Below are 19,029 nucleotides of genomic sequence, written 5' to 3'. Positions count from 1 at the left end.
GAATTTCCTTTGTCATCTTTCACTCCGCTGTGCTTGGCTTTTCGCTCGATGAAAGAACTCGAAGTGTGGTCTAGTTATCTTCAGGTAGTATGTAATGACGCCGATGATCTTATTTAAACTTGTCAAATTTGCATTAATGTGAATTATTCATTAAGCTGTTCCTCTCGAAAACAGGAGCTCAAAGTATCAACCTTGGAACCTTCAGTAGTTCATGGTGTCTAGTAGGTAGGCGTTTGAATATGGCCGCAGAGTCTCCATGGCCGCAGAGTCTCCATGGCCGCAGAGTCTCCGTGGCCCTCGCTGGGTTGTCGGTGTTGAAGACTCGTGTTCTAGACCAAAGGGAAGAAAATGGATATTTTGGCTTTATAGGTATTTTGATTCATATTATTTCTATTTTGTACATACATCGAGTCCACTCCACATACCACAACACAGAAGCATTTACAGAGGTGAGTCGGTGACGTTCACAGCGACATTAGTGAAGGTACACCCCGTAGTCTGATAGACACTAGCATAGGTACCACCCAAGACAGCGGCAAGAAATTCCAGTGCCCTCGCATGACCGTTGTAGGCATCTGCAGAATGCCCACCAATCTCATTCCGCTCATACAGAATATTCACCCCGACGCCACAGTACCTCTCCAGCAGCGCATCCGTATCAGCAATAGGACTGACCTCGTCCTCAATCGCCTTATAAGCATAGATCGGAGCCTGGGGAACACCGTGGTATCCCATGTATCCATCCCGATTCAACGCGTGCTGCACAACAGCAGCGTCAAAAGTCTCCTTGCCATCGACAAAGTAGTCAAAAATATCCTGATAAGCGAAAAATGTTCCAGACTCCGAGCTAGTCATATCCCGCGCCTTGAGGAAGGTCGTCCGGTTGTACTTTCCCTTCTCGTGTAGCTGACTAACCAGATACTCGTAGGTAGCAGGGTATTGACTCGCCAATCCGAGGACAGCTTCGGGAACAAGGCCTGCGTAGATCGTGCCGCTGACGGTGTCCATCACATTGGTGATGTTGGGTGTAAGACCACCAAGAGCAGCGCCGGCGAGAGAAAGTTCCGGAGCGTATTGCAATTGCAACTCGGTGGCCCATTCACTGGCAAGGGCGCCACCGGAGTATCCCCATAGAGCAATGCGGGAGGCGGAAGCATGGACGTCAAAAGTGGCCGTGTCGGAAAGAATACTCCGGATGGAGTCGAGTGTGGCATGGCCGGATTGCACACCGGCGGTAAAAGAGGCAAGTGGGCCTTCGTAGTCGGGAACGTTGACGTACCAACCCTCGGCAAGCGCAATGGTGACATCGGTAGGAGGAGAAGCGTGCATGGTATAGCTGGGGCTAGCATCGAGGTCATGGGAGTCATATGGGATTTGGTAGGAGAGTAAGGCAGACTCTTTGGCATGATGCTCAGTAGCGGGGATGAAGACGGTCGTCACAGCCCATGAAGGACGATATTGACTGTCCGTGGTGCGGTAGAGGACGTTGTATGCTGCAGAAGCATTGACCGAGGCCGTCAAATTGCCTGGAACGTGACGCAGGCGAAGGACAGTCCCTGGGAGTTTGTCCTCATAGCCATGGGGAGCGCTGTAGAATGGGTCATCGCTAGGAAGAAGCACTGTAGATGTTTCATGTTCACTCGTGGACGGCAGGCCAGAGACGAGTGAGATGAAACTCCCGACAAGAGGGACCAAGCGAACTGGGAAAAGCATGGCTGAAACCCAAAGAAATGAATTCTTTCAGGAACCAGGGGAAGAGCGCAAGTTAATTATATTATATTTGCATGATGGGGTCACAGCCAAGTTACTTGCACCTGCATAGTAAGGCTTAGGCTTACTACAAGTGGGCCTATGGGAGCCATTCATGCCTCGTGTCGGTGCCAAAAGGTGGAGAACACCCATCGGAAGTCCCGAATTGGTCGGCTGTTTAGGTCTCCGCTACCAAGATTTTGAAGAGTAGGTTTGATCGGTAATTCTTGTCGTAGTTTGTTTCTCATGTCCACTCAGTGGGTCTTGGAGCATGGTCTCGGTCACTCCGTTCGTGTTCCGAGCGCGATTCTCTGGCACATCAGGAGCCGGTCAAAATTAAGAAGACATTTGCTTTTGTCATGGGACTCATGAAGCTGGTCTGGGTCTGACTGCGGGGAACGGAGCTGATATCCCGATCAGGACTAGCAAGGATGAGAACGTTTTAGACGTGTCTGAGAATAGGTTCCGAGGGTTCCGGGAATAAACAGCCCCTAAGGAAGAACGAGAGGATAATGTTGATAGTATCTTAGCAATTGAGAGACTTGTCTCTTTTGGCGCACCGGGTAACCAGTTGACGGATTTCGAGACGCCAAGCCACGTCCGTATTCACCAACTTTACCCATAAATATCTCGATCTACACTCCCCAACTTCTCAAAATTTTCAAGGCTGGTCACGATCTGGACCTTGAAAATCGAAGTATACTAACAGTAGTGGGATGGGAATCAACATATTTGCAAATGCCATTAACCTAACTAACTTATTCTAGTTGGTTATCCCGATTCCCTGGTAATCAAAAAAGAAATCAAGAACTCAAACGAATCATATATGCTGTAGAGGAAGGTTTCCATCATCGCCCGCGACACTAGCGAAGGATTGATTAAAAAAGGCGCTTCCATTCTATCCATCACCTGATTGTCCTCGTGTCCAACTTCCGTAAAGAGAGGCTGCAGCGCATTGACCATTTCAAAGAGCTGTCGCAACCATGCGGTGCGAAGGGTTTCAGCGAAAAGACCCATCTGCCCTGCTTTCCCCTCCTCAGACCATCTAGCAGCTTTATTTGAAAATTCTGGGTCATTTTAAAAGGCTTCTTGGATATGTTGTTGCGCAGCCACGCGCTTGTGCCGTTTCTCTTTCGTCTTCAGGGAAAGTTCGACCTGCGCAGCTCGATTTGCAACCACCCCGACCGGGTTGGGAATGAATGAACACCTATCCTCGTGTTTATCCCAGTGGCAGTTGGCGCACTCCGGGATGCCACCAATCTGGGCACAGGCGGCAAAGGGCCCATTTCACTTTCCGTAACTTTCGCATTGATCTTCGATTTCAAAATGAGCATCACGAATGATTTGCATAACAAGCGCTTCCAAATTTGCCAGTTTGCCATTAATGGGAGCATACAACAGTATCGCATACAAATCCGCACGCTGACCAACCTGGATGATTGGCTCTCCTCGAATGGGTGTCTTCTTCAACTGGTGACTCAGAATGCTCCCGCAGAGATCCCATTATTTCGCTGCCATTGGGATCTTGAATGGTGGCGTCGTGAAAAACATTACCCATGCACCTGGCGTATCGTCCTCATCGCTAGTGGAAGGGCTGTCAGCGAGATTGGAAGTCCGATGACTCGCAATGGTGGCGAAGACAGACTATTATTGATAAAAGTTGGGAATCAACTTGATAACATGATGTATGTGAAAGAGGCAGCTCTTACACATTCGCTGTTGATGTGTTCGTCGTGAGAGTATATCCGGCAGGGTCACAAGGGTTATCGGCAGATTGGTATAACGGAGGGCTGTCGCGGGGTATGCGTCGTGGGGTTGAGGTTGAATTGGGTTTATCGGTCTGAAGATCTGTTGACAAAAGCTGAGTAACACTGACGTATCCATTGAATCTTCTGGTGAAGGCAGTTTAGAAATATCTTGAATTTTGGGTGGGCGAAGAATTCAAGAAACATGGAACAGGGAGAGAGTGGAAGAGAGAGAAAAAGAAAGTGAAAAAAAGGTGATAGCAAGTTATTTAGGAAGCGTAAAGCTGGCCTGACCGATTCTCCGAGCTTCAGTCTCATGGAGCGAATAGCATCATTCATGTTCATCGCCACACCGGTGTACGCCCACTGGTGCTGCATCCCATCAAACAAAAGGCCAGTGATCTCACCCTCCTCATTCAAGACAAACGATCCAGTTTCCTTATCCGCTGAAGACAAGCCTTTCGAAGTCCGCCTGTTACAGTGACTTGTCGATTATGACAAAGTCTCGGCTGAGATTTGTAGCATGAGAATTGCCTCACCCACATGGTTGTATCTGGCTGGGTTGATCGCTGTAGCTTGGAGTCCACGACATATCCACAGGAGAATACATATATAAATGTGACGTTCTCGATGATCTGGTCTGTCGATTATTTCTCGAATCGCTACTACTAAGTACGTGACATGGAAACATGTCACCCAGTGCCGTGACTTCAAAGTGGAAACTCATCAGCCCTTCTTATTGGTCGATATATAGTAACCAATTTAAGCTATTCTTGGTAGACCCAAAATTCGATTAAGCAAATTGCAGGATCTAGATCAAGTCTGTTTACATGAGATCTTCGCAACATTGTCAGTATCAGAATGAAAACCTCTGGTGATTCGGGTACTGGAATATCTGTGCTGCCGGAAACTACATATTGTTGATATCAATTTCAACATTATATAGTTAGTTAATTGAGCCTCTGATCTTGCCAGATTTGGACATCAAGAATTTGCTTTTGACTCGTGGCAGAACTATAGCTGTAACTTCAAAGTATCAATTGATAATGCGGGAATACTAAATCTCCTATTTTTTTTGGTTTCCTTCTTATCCAATTCGTTGGGTGAATACCATCCTATCCGCGGCTTTAATTTAGTTTTGCTGTCCCTCGCTTGTGCAAAGTATGAGGTGGAGGTCAATCGAGACCCGATAAATTATGATGAATACGATACAGTTTATTTGCTATAAACATCGGATGCAGACAATGAGGCCAATAATACATTAAAATTAGTCATAATCGATTTACACGGGCCATCATAATCCAAAGGAACAAAAGAAGTACCTGAGCGACAAGCCTTATGATATTCCAGTAGTCTGTAATGCTGTGTAGACTGAATGCGATCACGGGCCCAGAGCGGGTGTCCGGAGCGAGATCTCGCGCAGCTGCACGGGCGGGATCCTGAGTACCATTAGTTTGACGTCGTGCTTATGGATACTGTGATGATATTTCAAGGATCCAGGGGTGCGCCAGATTCCAAATTCGCGGGCGTATTGTTCCCGGATTTCTTCCCAGTCCAAGCCTTGCGACACAAGACTCACAAGGAAAGGCGGTCCCTGGATTTTCTCCTTCGCAGTCCTGGCTATTGGCTTTTGCATCGTTGAGAATGAAGGAGATAAATCCTTCGATATCGGGGTAATGGGATTGTCGGTGGCGCTCGAAGACATCATATTCGAAGCCTCACATGTGGGGCGTAAGTCTGAACGCATGGGATCATCTTGACTGCCTCGAATTGGGATCGGGGCACTCTCATCCCCGTTTATGGCTAGTCGCGGGGTAGAATGTCGGCTGTCCTCCATCTTTATCTCTGAGTCCCGCAAGCTCTCTTGCTCTGAATTCATAGAATCATCTTGGCTTGTTTGGCTTGACGTCGAAAAATCATCATCCACATGCTCGGCTAGCCTCGAGGATGGTGGACCATCTTCCATAGTCTCTGACTGGAAAGGGGTCTCTCGGTCTGCAATCCCGGTAGCCACATCACTGGGTTGCTGGACTTGCCTTTCAGATGCTTCGCGTGTGAGATTCGCGATATCGCTATGGGCAGTAGGGCTTTGATGACGCGTTTCCTGGGGTGGTTGCGACATTGAGTAGTTTCTCAATTGAGATCGCTCAGTTTCCTCTTGCAAGTCAAGCTCAAGATCGTTGCAACTTTGCTTGAGAGCCTCGTTGAAGTCAAGCAGTTTGGAAAGTCCGTCTATTGAAATCAGCAAGTGGATAACTCATAGAGAACTGTAAGTTGAAATTTTTTACCTCTTAGTTGGTGAACCAATTGTTCAGAAGACCCTAATACTGTTCGCCTGGCCTCCAGCTCCATCCGTTGGTCTTCAATTGAGGGAACAATGAAGTTTCCCATAGAGAAGGTGTGCAAAACTTGCTTTTCCGCCTCTGAAATCTCAACCTGGCGACCATTCAAATCGGCTCGATACACATTAATCCCACTGTCATCTTTGCAGGACTTGAACAAGCCGGCTTTCAGGCACTGGACCGTTTTGATCCAATCAGGAAATGTGGAGCTTTGATCCTTTTCACCTCCCCCGATGACACGAGGGCCCTTTCGCTGAAGACTTTGGCGTAAGAGATCGTTTGCAAGACTACCACACATGTTTTGCTTGTTTTGGGGCTTCTGGAGCACGAGACATTTTTGGTTGCACACTACCTCTTGAAACTCATCCAAACGACTCATGAACAAATTATGAGAACTCCCCACAGTTTCAAAATCTCGCAGCGGGTGTTTCCGCACAGTCACCCAGTCCCAATCGTGTGTCCGTAAGGTGTGACTTGGGGTTTGGGACTTATCACCACAAGAATCGGGAGCCATGTTGATGGATCGATTTGACATGTAATTCGTAATGAGTATCCCAACAGCAGCGTGCTCTACATAGAAGTGTTATCAGAGGAAAGGTATGACTGGTGAAAAAGAGAGGCCAAAGTTGCATGCGTTGAGAAAGTTCCAAGCAAGGAAAGCAAACGTGACAGCCAGGCTCCACGTGCGGCTTTGAAGGCGTTGTTCGGGGCAAGTAAGTCCTCTGAAGAAGTAGAACCGAGACTCTAGGTGCAACTGAGTATACTTTGTTTGAATCTGTAAGCAGTATTTGCGGATGCCTGCTGGATAGTGGGCGTGAGTGAAAACAAAAATGTGCTGTAGACCACACTAAAGTAAGCTTTTTGACTCGTCAAAGCGAACAAAGGAAAAAGACAGGGGGGAAGACGCGCTCGCAGTCGAACGAGCTCGTGGGACTCAATTCAAAAAAGCAAATAGACCAAACAGCTGTAAAAGAGTACGATATGGACAAAAGGAAGTGAGTGCGTGTACAGTAGCTGACAAGTTTGGCTTCTACAAGATTTGCACTCTTTTGCTCTTTCATGGCGCTACTTTCGGGAACTTGTATATTATGAGCTTAGCCCGTTATTCAGTATTTCACGTATCGTCTTTGACAGGACTATACCATGAACACTGCATAGAATCTGTTCTATAAACACCTCTCCTTACAAAAAGTTCGCTGCAAGCAAGGCATTCCGCTATCGTCTTCCCTTCTCAAGATCCCTTCTGATGGGTGTGGAATGTTGGCGGTAAAAGTCCCCTAGCCCAGGGTTAATCAATGCCTGAGGCTCAGGAACCTATCCGAAGATTAGTTCGGCTCCTCACCGCCCAAGTTTCCACCAGCTCATAACTTAGTAGCATTAGTAGCCTTAAGCAGTCAATTGAAGATCTAACTTACCGCCTCAATCTCTACCCTTACAGTACTTATCCTAATCCTCTACATTATGATGAAATGGTGAGTTATCTTCTTGTCTCAACATGGACACCGGCGCCGCTCTTGATTACTCTAAAGCGCCGATCTACTTACCTAGGGAGAGAGCCGGTAACTGAATAATGTGCTTGGTAAAACCAAGGCTAAAAGTCACTACAGAAGATCACGGGTATTAAAATACAATTAGAAGAAGATGATGAAGTTTCCTACTTGGAAAATTTCCGTACGTAGGGAGAGAGCAATACTTAGAGCCGTTCAGCAGAGCGGCTTCCAAAGCGTTCAAGGTGGGATGAAGAATTCATACATGAAAAGCCATCGAAACAGTCTAATCTTGAGTGATGATGATCGAAGCATTCTTTAATTATATAAGCAAATACCTAGGATATAGTCAAGATCGGCATAAAGTGTGTATATCACAGGTTTTCTGTTGTTTGACCAAAAGCACTCATCTCTAAACATGTTCCGCAGAAGGTGTTTTCTTTCGAACATCCTTCCACTCCATCCCTGAACAAAACGCCAAATAAAAAACCCCGAGTGCAGCTACCATATAGAAAACACGATCAATACTATCCGCGTAAGCTTTAACCACGCCAGCCAGATCCTGACTCGATACCACATCTCGAATACCGGCCGCTCCGGCCTTGATTACTGTCGTAGGATTCACATTAGGCGCATACTTAGGGACCAAATTCTTTAGTCCGCTCGAGAAAATCACGTGCGCGAATGTGAGGCATAATGCACCGAATAGTCTCTGAGAACATATGAGAATTGCTATGGCGATAGAAACTTGGCTGGGCGGGAGCGCATTTTGAATCGCAATGATGGGCTATTTTCCCATATCCGGATTAGCAAGTTTTATAGCCGAAAATCTCAGGATACTTACCACTTGATAACCGGCTCCACGCCCAGCTCCCAACAGTATCTGATATCCCACCAATTTCCCAGTCGGCGTATCTGGAGCCCAGGTCGAGATTAAGCCGTTGCCGATGGAAGCAACCACACCGCAGAAAACACCCCACGGAAGATAATACCCGAGCTTCCCAACTAGAAGTATCATGAGTATAAGCAAAATCGTGGAACGCAGGTAGAAGCATAGAATAGGTAGAGGTGTAAAAGGAATCAACTTACTTAAAACCCCGGATAGCACTGCGAAAATTAAATGTGCCAGAACAGCAGGCAGAATACAGACTCCGCTCATCGTGGGAGAGTCATTATTGACAGCTTGAAAATAGATGGGAAGGTAAAAAGAGGCAACAAGAGTTATTCCAACATTACACATAATCACCAGGCAGCTTGCCCAAACTATGCGCCTGGAGATTATCGGAAGAGGAATCATAGCAAGGTCACCCTGGCGATGCTCCCAGAAAATGAAGACAATGAATGTAGCGCCAGAACCACAGAAGAGTCCGATAACGGTCATATTGCTCCAGTCGTATTGGTTTGTCCCGTACTCAATTGCAAGGAGAAGCTGAACGGCTGCTGGAGTAAAGAAAACGAATCCGATGAGGTCGAGCTTGTGGAAAATGATGGAAAAAACGTCGTCTTTCATCTTGGCATTTTCATCGGGAATTTCGGTAGACACCAAAAGCAACGCCACGATGGCACCGACCGGGAGGTTGATATAAAAGCCTAGTTAGAGACTACGGTCAACTCATACTTTATGTCCCAGACTAGTCTCCCAGGAGCTTACACCATCTCCATGTCACGTATTCGGTAAATGCACCTCCCAGAAGGGGACCAAGAACAGCTCCAAGTTGGGAGACTGATAGACCAATATTAATTATTATTTCGAGATGCCTAAAGATGGTAGTACTTACAGCCCATAATGGCCCCGATCAGCGCTGATAAAATTGTTAGCAAGATTCATCAGCATTAAGGAAGGATTGTGCACGAGGTGACTTATGTAAGGGGACAGAAGATGTAGCAATGGTCAAAGTCCCATTTGTCAAGCCCGCAGACCCGATTCCAGCAACGGCTCGAGCAATGATAAGCATCTTAGAAGAAGTAGCTAGAGCACAAAGAAGTGAACCCAACTCGAAGACGAAAAAGAAGCCGAGGTATGTCCACTGCAAATTGAGTTAGATGAAAATTCTCGAGTTCACAGGAGAAAGTTGAAGATTCCAAGTACTTTCGAACTGAAGTTCGTGTAGATTCTGCCACTCAGAGGCTGCACACAAGCTCTGAGCTAGATGTTAGTACTTTGTATGCCGCAAATGTTTTAAAAATCCGACATACCCGGTAATTTGATACGCGCTACCATACCACCCGATGTCGTCAAGGGAGTGAAAATGCGTAGTGATTGATGGGATTGCCTGCAAGTCACATCAAAGGGAGCTCATAACACCATATAGAAAGAGGACGCACTGTCACGATGATCGTAATATCAAGTGAAACAAGGAAGTTAACCAGAGTCACTGCACTTATCACCATGACAAGCTTGGTCCCGGTGAGATATTTAACTTCTTTAGTTTTGGCTGGCTCCAAATTCTTTCCTGTGGCCTCCTTTGGAGTCTTCACCAAAGGGCTGAGCGAAAACTGTAATATTGGCCCTTTCACGTGTGTCTCCACACCAGAGGGTTCAAAGCTGCTCGGGCTCTTTGCATTTTCCATTGCAACGAGAGGACTAGAATTTGCGATTCTTGTAGCATACACAGGAAGAAGGTAACAATAGGCGAACAGACGAATTCAAGTGACATAGAATAGAAGAAGGGGCAAAGGTAGTCTATACTCGGCGCACCAATCATAAAGTACCACGGCAAGGGGCAGCGTGAAGGCGCCAATGATGCTTCACGGCATACGATATTCGGGTAGACCAAACCTATTTGGTACAGCTTTTCACAAACCATACATCTCCTCCATGATACCTGGGAATGTGGTGGCCACAACATAGATGTGAAAATATGATAGAGCCGTACAGCGCGAGAGTTGATAGGACACCAGATCCCACGCTTAGCGTCTATTCCCGAGTTGATCGCTTGGGGACCATGGCACCCATTCCTTAGGGTGGCATCCTTGGATAACCCAAGGGGCGTGAAATATGCGAGCTGATAATATGTATTAGAAATTCGACGATCACGTAGATCTTTATTCATTGGCATGGGCATTAGCTGTGTGAGTGTCTGGTGGGGTTCACCAATGGCTGTGTATGCCACTATCTCTCGCTAGGAACCCCCAGTATATGTCTGCAAGCTCTTCTTACTTACTTGCCTCGGCGACATCAGCAACCACCACTGGCTTCTACTCCTCCAGGGACCATTGTTATGGTTTACCATAATTGGTACAGAGAATGACCGTTTCTGGGAGCTCTATCATGGGCCCTAGCATAGGGTTTGACGTGGTTCTCAAAATGTCTCGAGTTTGGCTTATTTGCCGCGAACTTCCTGGAACGAGAGATATCTATAGAAAAAATTCTGTACTGTGTATGGAGCACACCCGTCACAGAAGATATGTAAAATACTGAATAATGAGCTAATTACATAGTAGACTATTTCCCGAAAGTGGCGCTGAGAAAGAGCGAAAGAGTTTAGATCATATGGAAGCCTAACTTGTTAGCTACTGTATACACGAAGTGTAAGAAAAGAAGGAAAGGAATGTGGTTAAGCCTCACCAATGCGTGTTACTAAGGTGCCCTCCACGCTAGGACATTTTCTTCGGTCGGAAAATACGAAATGATGATTGTTGAAGAATCTTCGCGTCTGCGATGCTAGCGTGCCCCCTGTGCCATTGGCGGGTCATTATCAGGTACCGTTTTATGCCTTTGGAGAGTTGGTAGCAGCTATGCTAATTGAAAAATATTATTCTGGAACAATTTTAAATATTGCAGCACAAAATAGGATATTATTATTTTCAAGGTCGATGTCCAAAACAATCAACATCAACCCTTTGGGGGGCTTTGCAAAAGTAAATGCAAAGAATAAACTATAAGTACATAAAGGCCTTGGCCAATATACTAGCTCAAATGCAAACTTTCTAGCAGCTGGCGCTGCTGGGAACGTTCTTGCACTTGCTGCTGGTCTTGCCACCGGAGACACTGACGCTGCTCCAGGTCCAATCAGAGCAGGCACCGGAGGCGCACAGAACGTAGATATCAGTCGCGCTGCTGTCAACAGTTCCCTTAACATTGCTCAAGGTAAGGCCAGTGATGGGAACACCGCTAGTGGGAGTACCGGTGGGGCTGCCGTTCTTGTAGTCCTGCTCAACCACAATACCATAGTCGGAGATTCCGGAAAGGGTGATGTCCTTGTAGGTGACGTCCTTCACGGACCCGGTCGCACCGTAGACAGTCTTGATGCGAACACCTTTGCCAATTGCGCATTAGCTGGGATGATTAAAATACTTGAAGCGATGTTTTAACATACCGTTCTGGGAGTTCGTGATGCTGCAGTTCTCAATGGTGACATTCTCAACGGTGTTGTCGGAACGTCCACCAACAGAGCCGATAGAGATTCCGTGTCCTCCGGTGCAAGAAGCTCCTGTGAAGGAGATGTCCTAGGAGTAATTATGTTAGTAAATGGCAGCTCTCAGAAGTCCACAAAATCTTGTATTACTCACCGAGCCAGAGTTGATGGCCAAGCAATCATCCTGGTTGTGGACGGTGGGATTGGTGATGTAGACGCCAGTGCTGCTACCAATGTCGAAAGCATCAGTGTTGTGGCCACCATTGTCATCACCATCAGCATTGTTGACAGTGATGCCGGTCAAAGTGAGATCGCTGGCATCATTGATGCTGAAGACCTGGACAGGGGAATTCTCGATGTAGATGTCCTCAATGACTGAGTTGATCATACTGTGGGCGTAGAAAAACTTAGGCTTGGTCTTGCCACCGTTAGAACCCTCTCCGTCCCACCAGCGGGAACCATCGCCGTTGAGGACGGCCCCGGAAGCTCCCTTAACGGTGATGTCGGTTCCAGAAACCGAGATCAGGGGACCAGTCCACTCCTCGTAACCGAAGGTGGTCTCACCCTCAAAGATGACCTGTACAATAGATCAGTGGGGGTTCAAATGCTGCCGCCGGTCGGATTGGACTTCTTACCGTAGTTCCCTTAGTCAGACCAGTCAGATCAAGGGTAGTTCCGGCTGGAACAGCGACGGAGGAAAGAATGATAGTCGAGCAAGAAGTCTTAGCCTTGATGGCGGAGGCGGCACCTTTAGAGCCAGAGAAAGTGCAAGTGGAAGAGCGCTGCTCAATTTCCGATGCACGAGTGGCAGCCGGGGCGGCGTGAACGGCGCCAGCACCGAGCAGGCCAACCAAAGCGAGCTTAAGACCAAGAACCATGGTGTAAATAATGAATGACAAGTAAAAGAACAAAGAAAATAAAAGAATGTGGTTGATGAGCCTTCAAACAACACGGCGAGGGTGCCATTTTATACTCCTAGGGGTCAGTCGTTGTCAACGAACTGGATCAGGGACCATCTTGCATGAGAAATTGCGGAACTCTGGTGGATACAGGGAACAGCTATTTCCCCCAATGACATCGTCGGCTTCGTTCCTATTATCGGGATTTGTGGATTTCATTTCACTTTCAAGCTCTACTAGTTTGGTGGAGCATAATAAACTCATCAGTAAGCGGCCCCTAGAGAGAGGTAGTGGCATAATATAACACGATCATTGGTGGAAATTTTTCATCCAGGGGATAACGACTTTCTAGAATTCACATTCACTTTTAGTTTAAATGGGTGGCGGTTTCGAAGAAAGACACATAGGGCCCGAAGTGGGGACCCACTAACAAAGTGTGGACCACCTGCTCATGGCACGAGTGAGCAATCCAGCTTTGAAATGTATTCGGAAATTTTATCACGAGCCTAGGCATTATTCACTCGACATCGTGCACTTATCAATCATGTCAAGGTGGTCATTATCAGATTAGCTTGATGCAAACCTGCCCTTCAGTGAGAACACTTTCGAAATTCCGGCGGCTAACCCTAAATTGGAATCCTCCGACGGCGCCTAAACTGGTGGAATGAAAGGTTTCGAATATATTATATTTCAATTGTTATCTATGAAATCTCTTTATGACGCACTTACTAGGTAAAGATATTTCAGTGGGTGATTGCGTAGCTGGAATCCCGAATCGCCCGTCGGAGAATTGAATCAAGTGGTGAGCCCCCCATGCCTGTCATCTGAGAGCTAAGTGAAAGCCGCCATAGACTTACACTCATAAATTGACAAGGTATGATTTAGGAGCAGTAAATCACTTAAAAGGAGTCAGGATTTCGCGGGTTGTGATTAGTCAAAGGGATTGGTGTGGATCTTGTGTGGGTAATGGTAGCTGACTAAGGATGACAGGGCTGCTCGATACCAATGTGGGCTTCTGGCATTGATGACGGCTTGGCACCACCATACGAGCTAACCTGACTCCATCGTTCCAGGAAAGACCGTGATCATCCAAATTCGGTTGCGAGATTGTAGATAATAAAATGTTTCTCCCGTAAGAAAGATTCTTCTGCGACACAACCTTCATTATCTAAGTATAACATGTCCCCTGATATGAAAAGTCTGTCCGGTTTTGATCTTAAGATGGATGTGTCGCACCGCTGCATGGACTTAAGTGGGCAGATAAGAATTTAACTGTTGCGATTTACTTTGGGACCTGCTGAATTCACTTCCCTCGCCTGAAATTAAGTGACTTGTATTTATTCTGCCGTTACTTCTACACCATACTTTTTTCTACACTTAAAATATCATTTTACCCGCTGAAGACCATGGAAATTAAATGATTTATAGCTAATATGCTAAGTAACATAATAAATCAAATGTTATGAACTCTTTTTCATCGCATTTCAACGCTATATTATCCAACCTTACTGTCCCTAGATATCTCTACCTACTTCTTCACTACCTTGCGACCAGCCCGTTCATGTAGACTTCTCAGTTTCTTAGGACTATCCTTCTACTCAATAATCCGCTTCTGGCTCTCAGTTTGAATTGAACCTTACTCGGCAGTCTTAATGGAGTTTGAGTATGATACTAGGCAATTTCGTAAACAAACAGCCTGGACTCAAGTGTTGGAGGGAGATTCGACGGAAGACTCAGGGGCGGGTTCGGAATTTCGATTGCACTTATTTATCACCCCCAGGATCTTAATTAATTTAGCGTTGTCCTCGGGAATGTAAAAGTCCTCAAAATCCTCAAAGTCAGACTCAAAGTCATTTAGAAGAGCCTCCAAAGCATTACAGTTCCTATTAGTGATATCTCAAAAGACTTGAAGCAGACGAAAGAAGACCATGTATGCGGAGGTGAGTCTAGCAGAGGATTCAAAATGGACGAAATATAGTTATAAATGCAGGCGGAGGCGAGAGAGGGAAACTGAGTAATGTAAAACATTTAATATTAATGCTGGGTATACACCAAACAATTGCTATATTTTATGGACATACCCTAATTCAAACGCCCCATCTCTAAATTTGGATACGCTTGGGGGTTGAAAAGTTTGAAGTCCGAGAACGGTGCAGGGTAGGAAGTACCAGCGCGATAGATACTCCGTACAAGTCACTTAAAATCATTAAAAGCAGCAGTGAATTTAGTAGTTCCCTTTTTTTCGTCGCGACTAATTTTGTTTCAAAAAGCGCTGATGCCTGCTATCGCGTCGAGGCTATGTCCATTCCACCGGCGCGGATAAGTACAAACTATTATCTATAGCTGAGTAGCATCCATGTCTCAGTTCTTCTAAAAAAGCCCTAGGAAGTCTGAAGGAAGACTTGCTTGGAAGATATGAGTTGATGAGTAAAGAAGTTCAATTTTCAGCGGCTGATGCGACGTTGTACTTGTGACCACCGACTTGCCTTAGGCGTAATGGGCTCTCTATCAACGATGCCTGACCCCGAGAACAAAAGATGTCTCCACTTTACCAATCTACCACAGGCTACGTTTGAATCAAATCCTTTTAAAGAAAAGCGTTCCATTTCGGAGTGCCTTCATTTTATAGCAACAATGCGTTGAATAGCTTGCGGCTGAGCCGAATACAGTAAGGCGAATCATGCCGACCACAAATGAGCATCTGAAGCAACATGACCGATACAGTTTCCGTAATCTATAAGTTATACCCAATCTCAGGCTGTCAAAAGGGAGAGAACGTCCTTATTCTACGCCACGACAGATAAACTGATACCACCCTGAGATCGAGGCCCTTAGCTACTGTTTAGCCCCTTTAGCCCTGAACGACTTGAACCCTAATTCTCCACCCGAAATCCATGCACGTCCCTGAGCTGACGTGTCCTTCCTCGCCCGCATGCTGATTTTCCCTACTTACAGCGCTAGGCTGAAACTCTAGTTTGTTAATTAGATGACACCTTCGCTAAGGATCATGCGGCCCTTGGGGGCCATATTCCTTTCTCCAATTGCCGAGATTTCATTGGCGCCCAAGGCTTCATCCATGAAAGCCAAAGGTCAAGAACTGTACAAAGTGCTTATAGTTGGTATCGGACTCTTTTACTTTGCAAACAAAAAATTTTAGGTATGAACCAGTTTTCTGATGGAATTTTTGGTGCTTTATCAACAAAATTACAGTAAGTTTACATGTGGCTTCTTCTATATACATAAGTGTTCTTTGCTTCGAGCTTAGATGATCGGGTTGTTCTCGTACCCCATTTGCTCTCGATCATCGTTGACAAGTCTTCCATACTCTAACATTAGTCGCCACCAAACCAGCCTCATGTCTTCACTACGAAGTACACGGCGTGACCAGTCGTAACTGTTTTGAGCAACCTTCCGGCCCAGAGCTTGTCCCTCTGGCTCTTGGGTCAAATAGCGAACAATTTCGGGGAAATCTCGGAGATCCATGCTGATCGGTATGTAGTGCACCCATGGAATCAGCCAGTCATCATGCCACTCTTGGTAAAGAGTTTGCTTCAGAACAGCCGACTTAGACATTAGAAGGCGGTAGAAGCGCCCACTGAGACCATTTCCATCTATGTCGAGATTGTACCGTGCCGTATAACCATCGGTGATGTCGTCTCTGTTGCCAGCTTTGATTTTAAACTCATCGCTCTGTTCCCTGCATGCATTATCATCGCATTGAATGGCGGCCGAGATCCGCACCCGGGTGGAGTTTGAGATGGCTGCAATGGTGGAATTAATGGATACCCATTCCGAGTTTTTACCATCCGGTCGCTGGGTCCGATTAAGCAAGCTAATAGGGTGGCTTTCGTCCATGGCCATCAACACCAAGCGCTGTCGCTGTAAAGACCTCCAATTCTCGGTTGTGGACCAGCCTCCCGTATTCGACCCGGTCCAGTAAACAATGTTCTCTTTTTCGTCCCAGCTCACATCGTACTTTTCCTTGTACTCTCCCGATCGCAGTTTTTCGGCATAAAACGGACTTGGGTACAGCAAATCGTTAAAGCAAGTCGCTTTTGCCTGCGAAAAGACCGGGACCAGTGAATGGGTAATCGTCATTGATGCCGGGTGACGAAGGCCAGCGTGCATATCATGAAGTTCAGGGAACTGACAAACATCCTTGCTCAAAGTCAAGTTGGAAAGAAAGCCCATATCAGTTAAGAAAGGAGAGCGGTTGGTCTCCAAAGAATAGTCCCGTACTACACTGTCAGGGGGGCAAGATACCGATAATGCATCCCAAGTATTCTGCCTCCCGATGTTCAGAAAGTCAACATGTTGAGCAAGACTGGGGAATTTCCCAGGTAACGGAGGGCCCTCGCGCGGATTTCGAGCAGCATCCATGACGTGAGACAGCATATCGTAGGGGACCACGACTTTAGGTTCATCCATAGTATTCATCGCAAGAGTCATATCAGGCAAGGTTTCAAGGATCTCTGGTTCAAACCAGTAGCTAAATGTTGACCCCATCCAGTTTGCTGGATTGGTAAATGTGGGCTTTGTGACCTGGGAGACCGTAAAGCGATACATGCCTTCCCCTTGGCTTGCAGCGATTACGTTTTCTAGACGCGCTCGAATATCAGACGGAGCCACACCCCACAACGGCTCCATAGCTGCCATCATGGAATCAAACTCGTCTGTCAACAGGAAATCTTGATCTTGGGCTGCTTGGAACCACTTATCAAAATGTAGCGGGGGCTTGCGTCCGTACCGGCGTTCGTACTCCGCGCAACAGGCGTCCAGTGTTCGAGATTGCCTGTTGACCATTGCATTAAATTCGACATCGGCTTTTGCAGCAAGATGACGGATCGGATGTATAGATGGATCTGAGCTGATCTGTGCTCGAGTCGCTTCTTTGATCGCCTCTATGTGCCATAATGATGAGTGCCCGGTGAAAATTGGCAACATTGGGATGATCATCATGGCTAAGATCTTTCGCCGTAGCACCGATGGAGGAAGATGGCTTACTCCGAACACCAATGATAGGACTGAGATCAGGGGCATGATGAAAGACTCTTGAATTGTTCCCGACAGAAGGCTTTGGATGGCCGCTGTAGAGTAGGCATCGATGGTAATTGCTGCGAACGTGTGACCAGATAATACCTTATGAATGAATAATGATAGGACGTTAGCTCAACACTATCTTCATACAGTCACTCGTTGGGAAGGACGGCAAAAACAAACCAGATAAACGGTAGCTGCCAGGCCTGCTGCAGTGCAGAAAGCCTGCAGTACCATCGGCCATGTTAACATGAAGGATGGAGGGATAACCAGCAGGGCCCCTATGAGAATTAAAGATACTCGGAGAACAATTGCCTCTACCATCGGGGGAACTGATAGCTGTTGGCTATCATCCTTGCATGTATTAAGCAAGACAAATCCTGATGATCTCGCCAAAACAAAGATAACCAGACCCAAGACTGGAGAGCCATGTGGAAGATGGAAAGAAAGGAAGAGGGATGAGATTCCCAGTAACACGAGGATTGATAGGTTTATAGAGGATCGGAATTGTGACTTTGGTCGTGGTACTCCGTTATAAATCCCAGGCGCTGGTAGACTAGCCGATTGTGAATCTCGATAGAACAATGCAAAGGATGTGAAAACCACTGCCAGTGGCTGCATGAAATTAGCCTGCATTCACCAAGAGTCAACGAGGTAGAGGAGTATACCATAGCTAGCGCTGTATCATAATGCACCGCTAGTACGCGTGCGACCGCGATGAAAATCGAGGTGCTCCATACCATCCAATCCAACTTGGACTTTTGTTCTCGCGACAACAGTCGCTCGTCCGATTCCGCAGGTGGCAGTTTCAATACTTTGGGTCGCAATTTAAGCCCAAGATACAGGATAGCCCAGGACAAGCACTCAACGCGAATGTCAAAGCTCCATTTTAATTTCTTTCTTGAGTACTCTGTTGCAATTGCGGTAATGGCGGTGGCGAGGTAGGTAATGCTGGATTCCATGGCTTTGGGGTTTCCTGTTAGTCATATTCCAAGTCATTCCAAACCATATGGGACTCACTTAGTTGTCCATATGGTCTGGTTTAGTCACCGTGCGAAAATGCCGGTCGGCTGTCTTTGCTTGGTATACCCGCTTGTGTTGCGAGGGAATGAACACAGATTAGCTACGGTTGTGGACTAAGACAAAGTGAAAAGAGATCAAATTCCGAGTGGGGGAAATTGGCGCAGGGGTCGAACGAGAGCACATTAGTCTCATGGCGTTGGCCCCCACGAGTAGTGAGGCTCTTAGACGTTCGATTGGTGGCGGCGATGTTAGCGCCCCACAAATTCTCGCTCAGGATAGCTGTGTGTCCACAGGCCAGAACCTACAAACGGCAAACTCCGCGAAGGATCACAACTGGCGCTGGTGCTAATGTGGGTCAGCAAACCAATAAAACTGCCCGTAAACAAAGT

General features: G+C 46.6%; 5 protein-coding genes across 5 annotated transcripts; all 5 read right to left on the bottom strand.

The window, feature by feature from the left end:
* Positions 1-441: 441 nt before the first annotated feature.
* N7520_007414 (uncharacterized protein) lies at positions 442-1,713 on the bottom strand (the record flags this gene model as incomplete). The annotated part of the gene is made up of 1 exon (XM_057141348.1): positions 442-1,713. The coding sequence occupies one exon, from the start codon at positions 1,711-1,713 to the stop codon at positions 442-444; it is 1,272 nt and encodes a 423-aa protein (XP_056995354.1).
* Positions 1,714-4,875: 3,162 nt separating this feature from the next.
* Positions 4,876-5,616, bottom strand: N7520_007413 (uncharacterized protein; the record flags this gene model as incomplete). The annotated part of the gene is made up of 1 exon (XM_057141347.1): positions 4,876-5,616. One exon carries the CDS (start codon positions 5,614-5,616, stop codon positions 4,876-4,878), a length of 741 nt encoding a protein of 246 aa, XP_056995353.1.
* Positions 5,617-7,735: 2,119 nt separating this feature from the next.
* Positions 7,736-9,894, bottom strand: N7520_007412 (MDR family MFS transporter; the record flags this gene model as incomplete). The annotated part of the gene is made up of 9 exons (XM_057141346.1): positions 7,736-8,110; positions 8,168-8,328; positions 8,413-8,913; positions 8,975-9,046; positions 9,102-9,125; positions 9,176-9,350; positions 9,413-9,464; positions 9,520-9,596; positions 9,649-9,894. The coding sequence occupies 9 exons, from the start codon at positions 9,892-9,894 to the stop codon at positions 7,736-7,738; spliced, it is 1,683 nt and encodes a 560-aa protein (XP_056995352.1).
* A 1,359-nt stretch (positions 9,895-11,253) lies between these two features.
* N7520_007411 (glycoside hydrolase family 28 protein) lies at positions 11,254-12,559 on the bottom strand (the record flags this gene model as incomplete). The annotated part of the gene is made up of 4 exons (XM_057141345.1): positions 11,254-11,582; positions 11,643-11,772; positions 11,836-12,258; positions 12,317-12,559. The coding sequence occupies 4 exons, from the start codon at positions 12,557-12,559 to the stop codon at positions 11,254-11,256; spliced, it is 1,125 nt and encodes a 374-aa protein (XP_056995351.1).
* Positions 12,560-15,841: 3,282 nt separating this feature from the next.
* N7520_007410 (uncharacterized protein) lies at positions 15,842-17,620 on the bottom strand (the record flags this gene model as incomplete). Its single annotated transcript, XM_057141344.1, has 1 exon — positions 15,842-17,620. One exon carries the CDS (start codon positions 17,618-17,620, stop codon positions 15,842-15,844), a length of 1,779 nt encoding a protein of 592 aa, XP_056995350.1.
* Between the last annotated feature and the right edge of the window lie 1,409 nt (positions 17,621-19,029).

The sequence above is a fragment of the Penicillium odoratum genome (genome assembly GCF_028828045.1).
Source record: "Penicillium odoratum strain IBT 22623 chromosome Unknown utg000005l_segment0_segment0, whole genome shotgun sequence".
In the NCBI taxonomy this organism is placed as follows: Eukaryota; Fungi; Ascomycota; class Eurotiomycetes; order Eurotiales; family Aspergillaceae; genus Penicillium; species Penicillium odoratum.
Note: the sequence above shows the minus strand (reverse complement) of the source record. Positions and strands in the feature narration are given on the sequence as shown.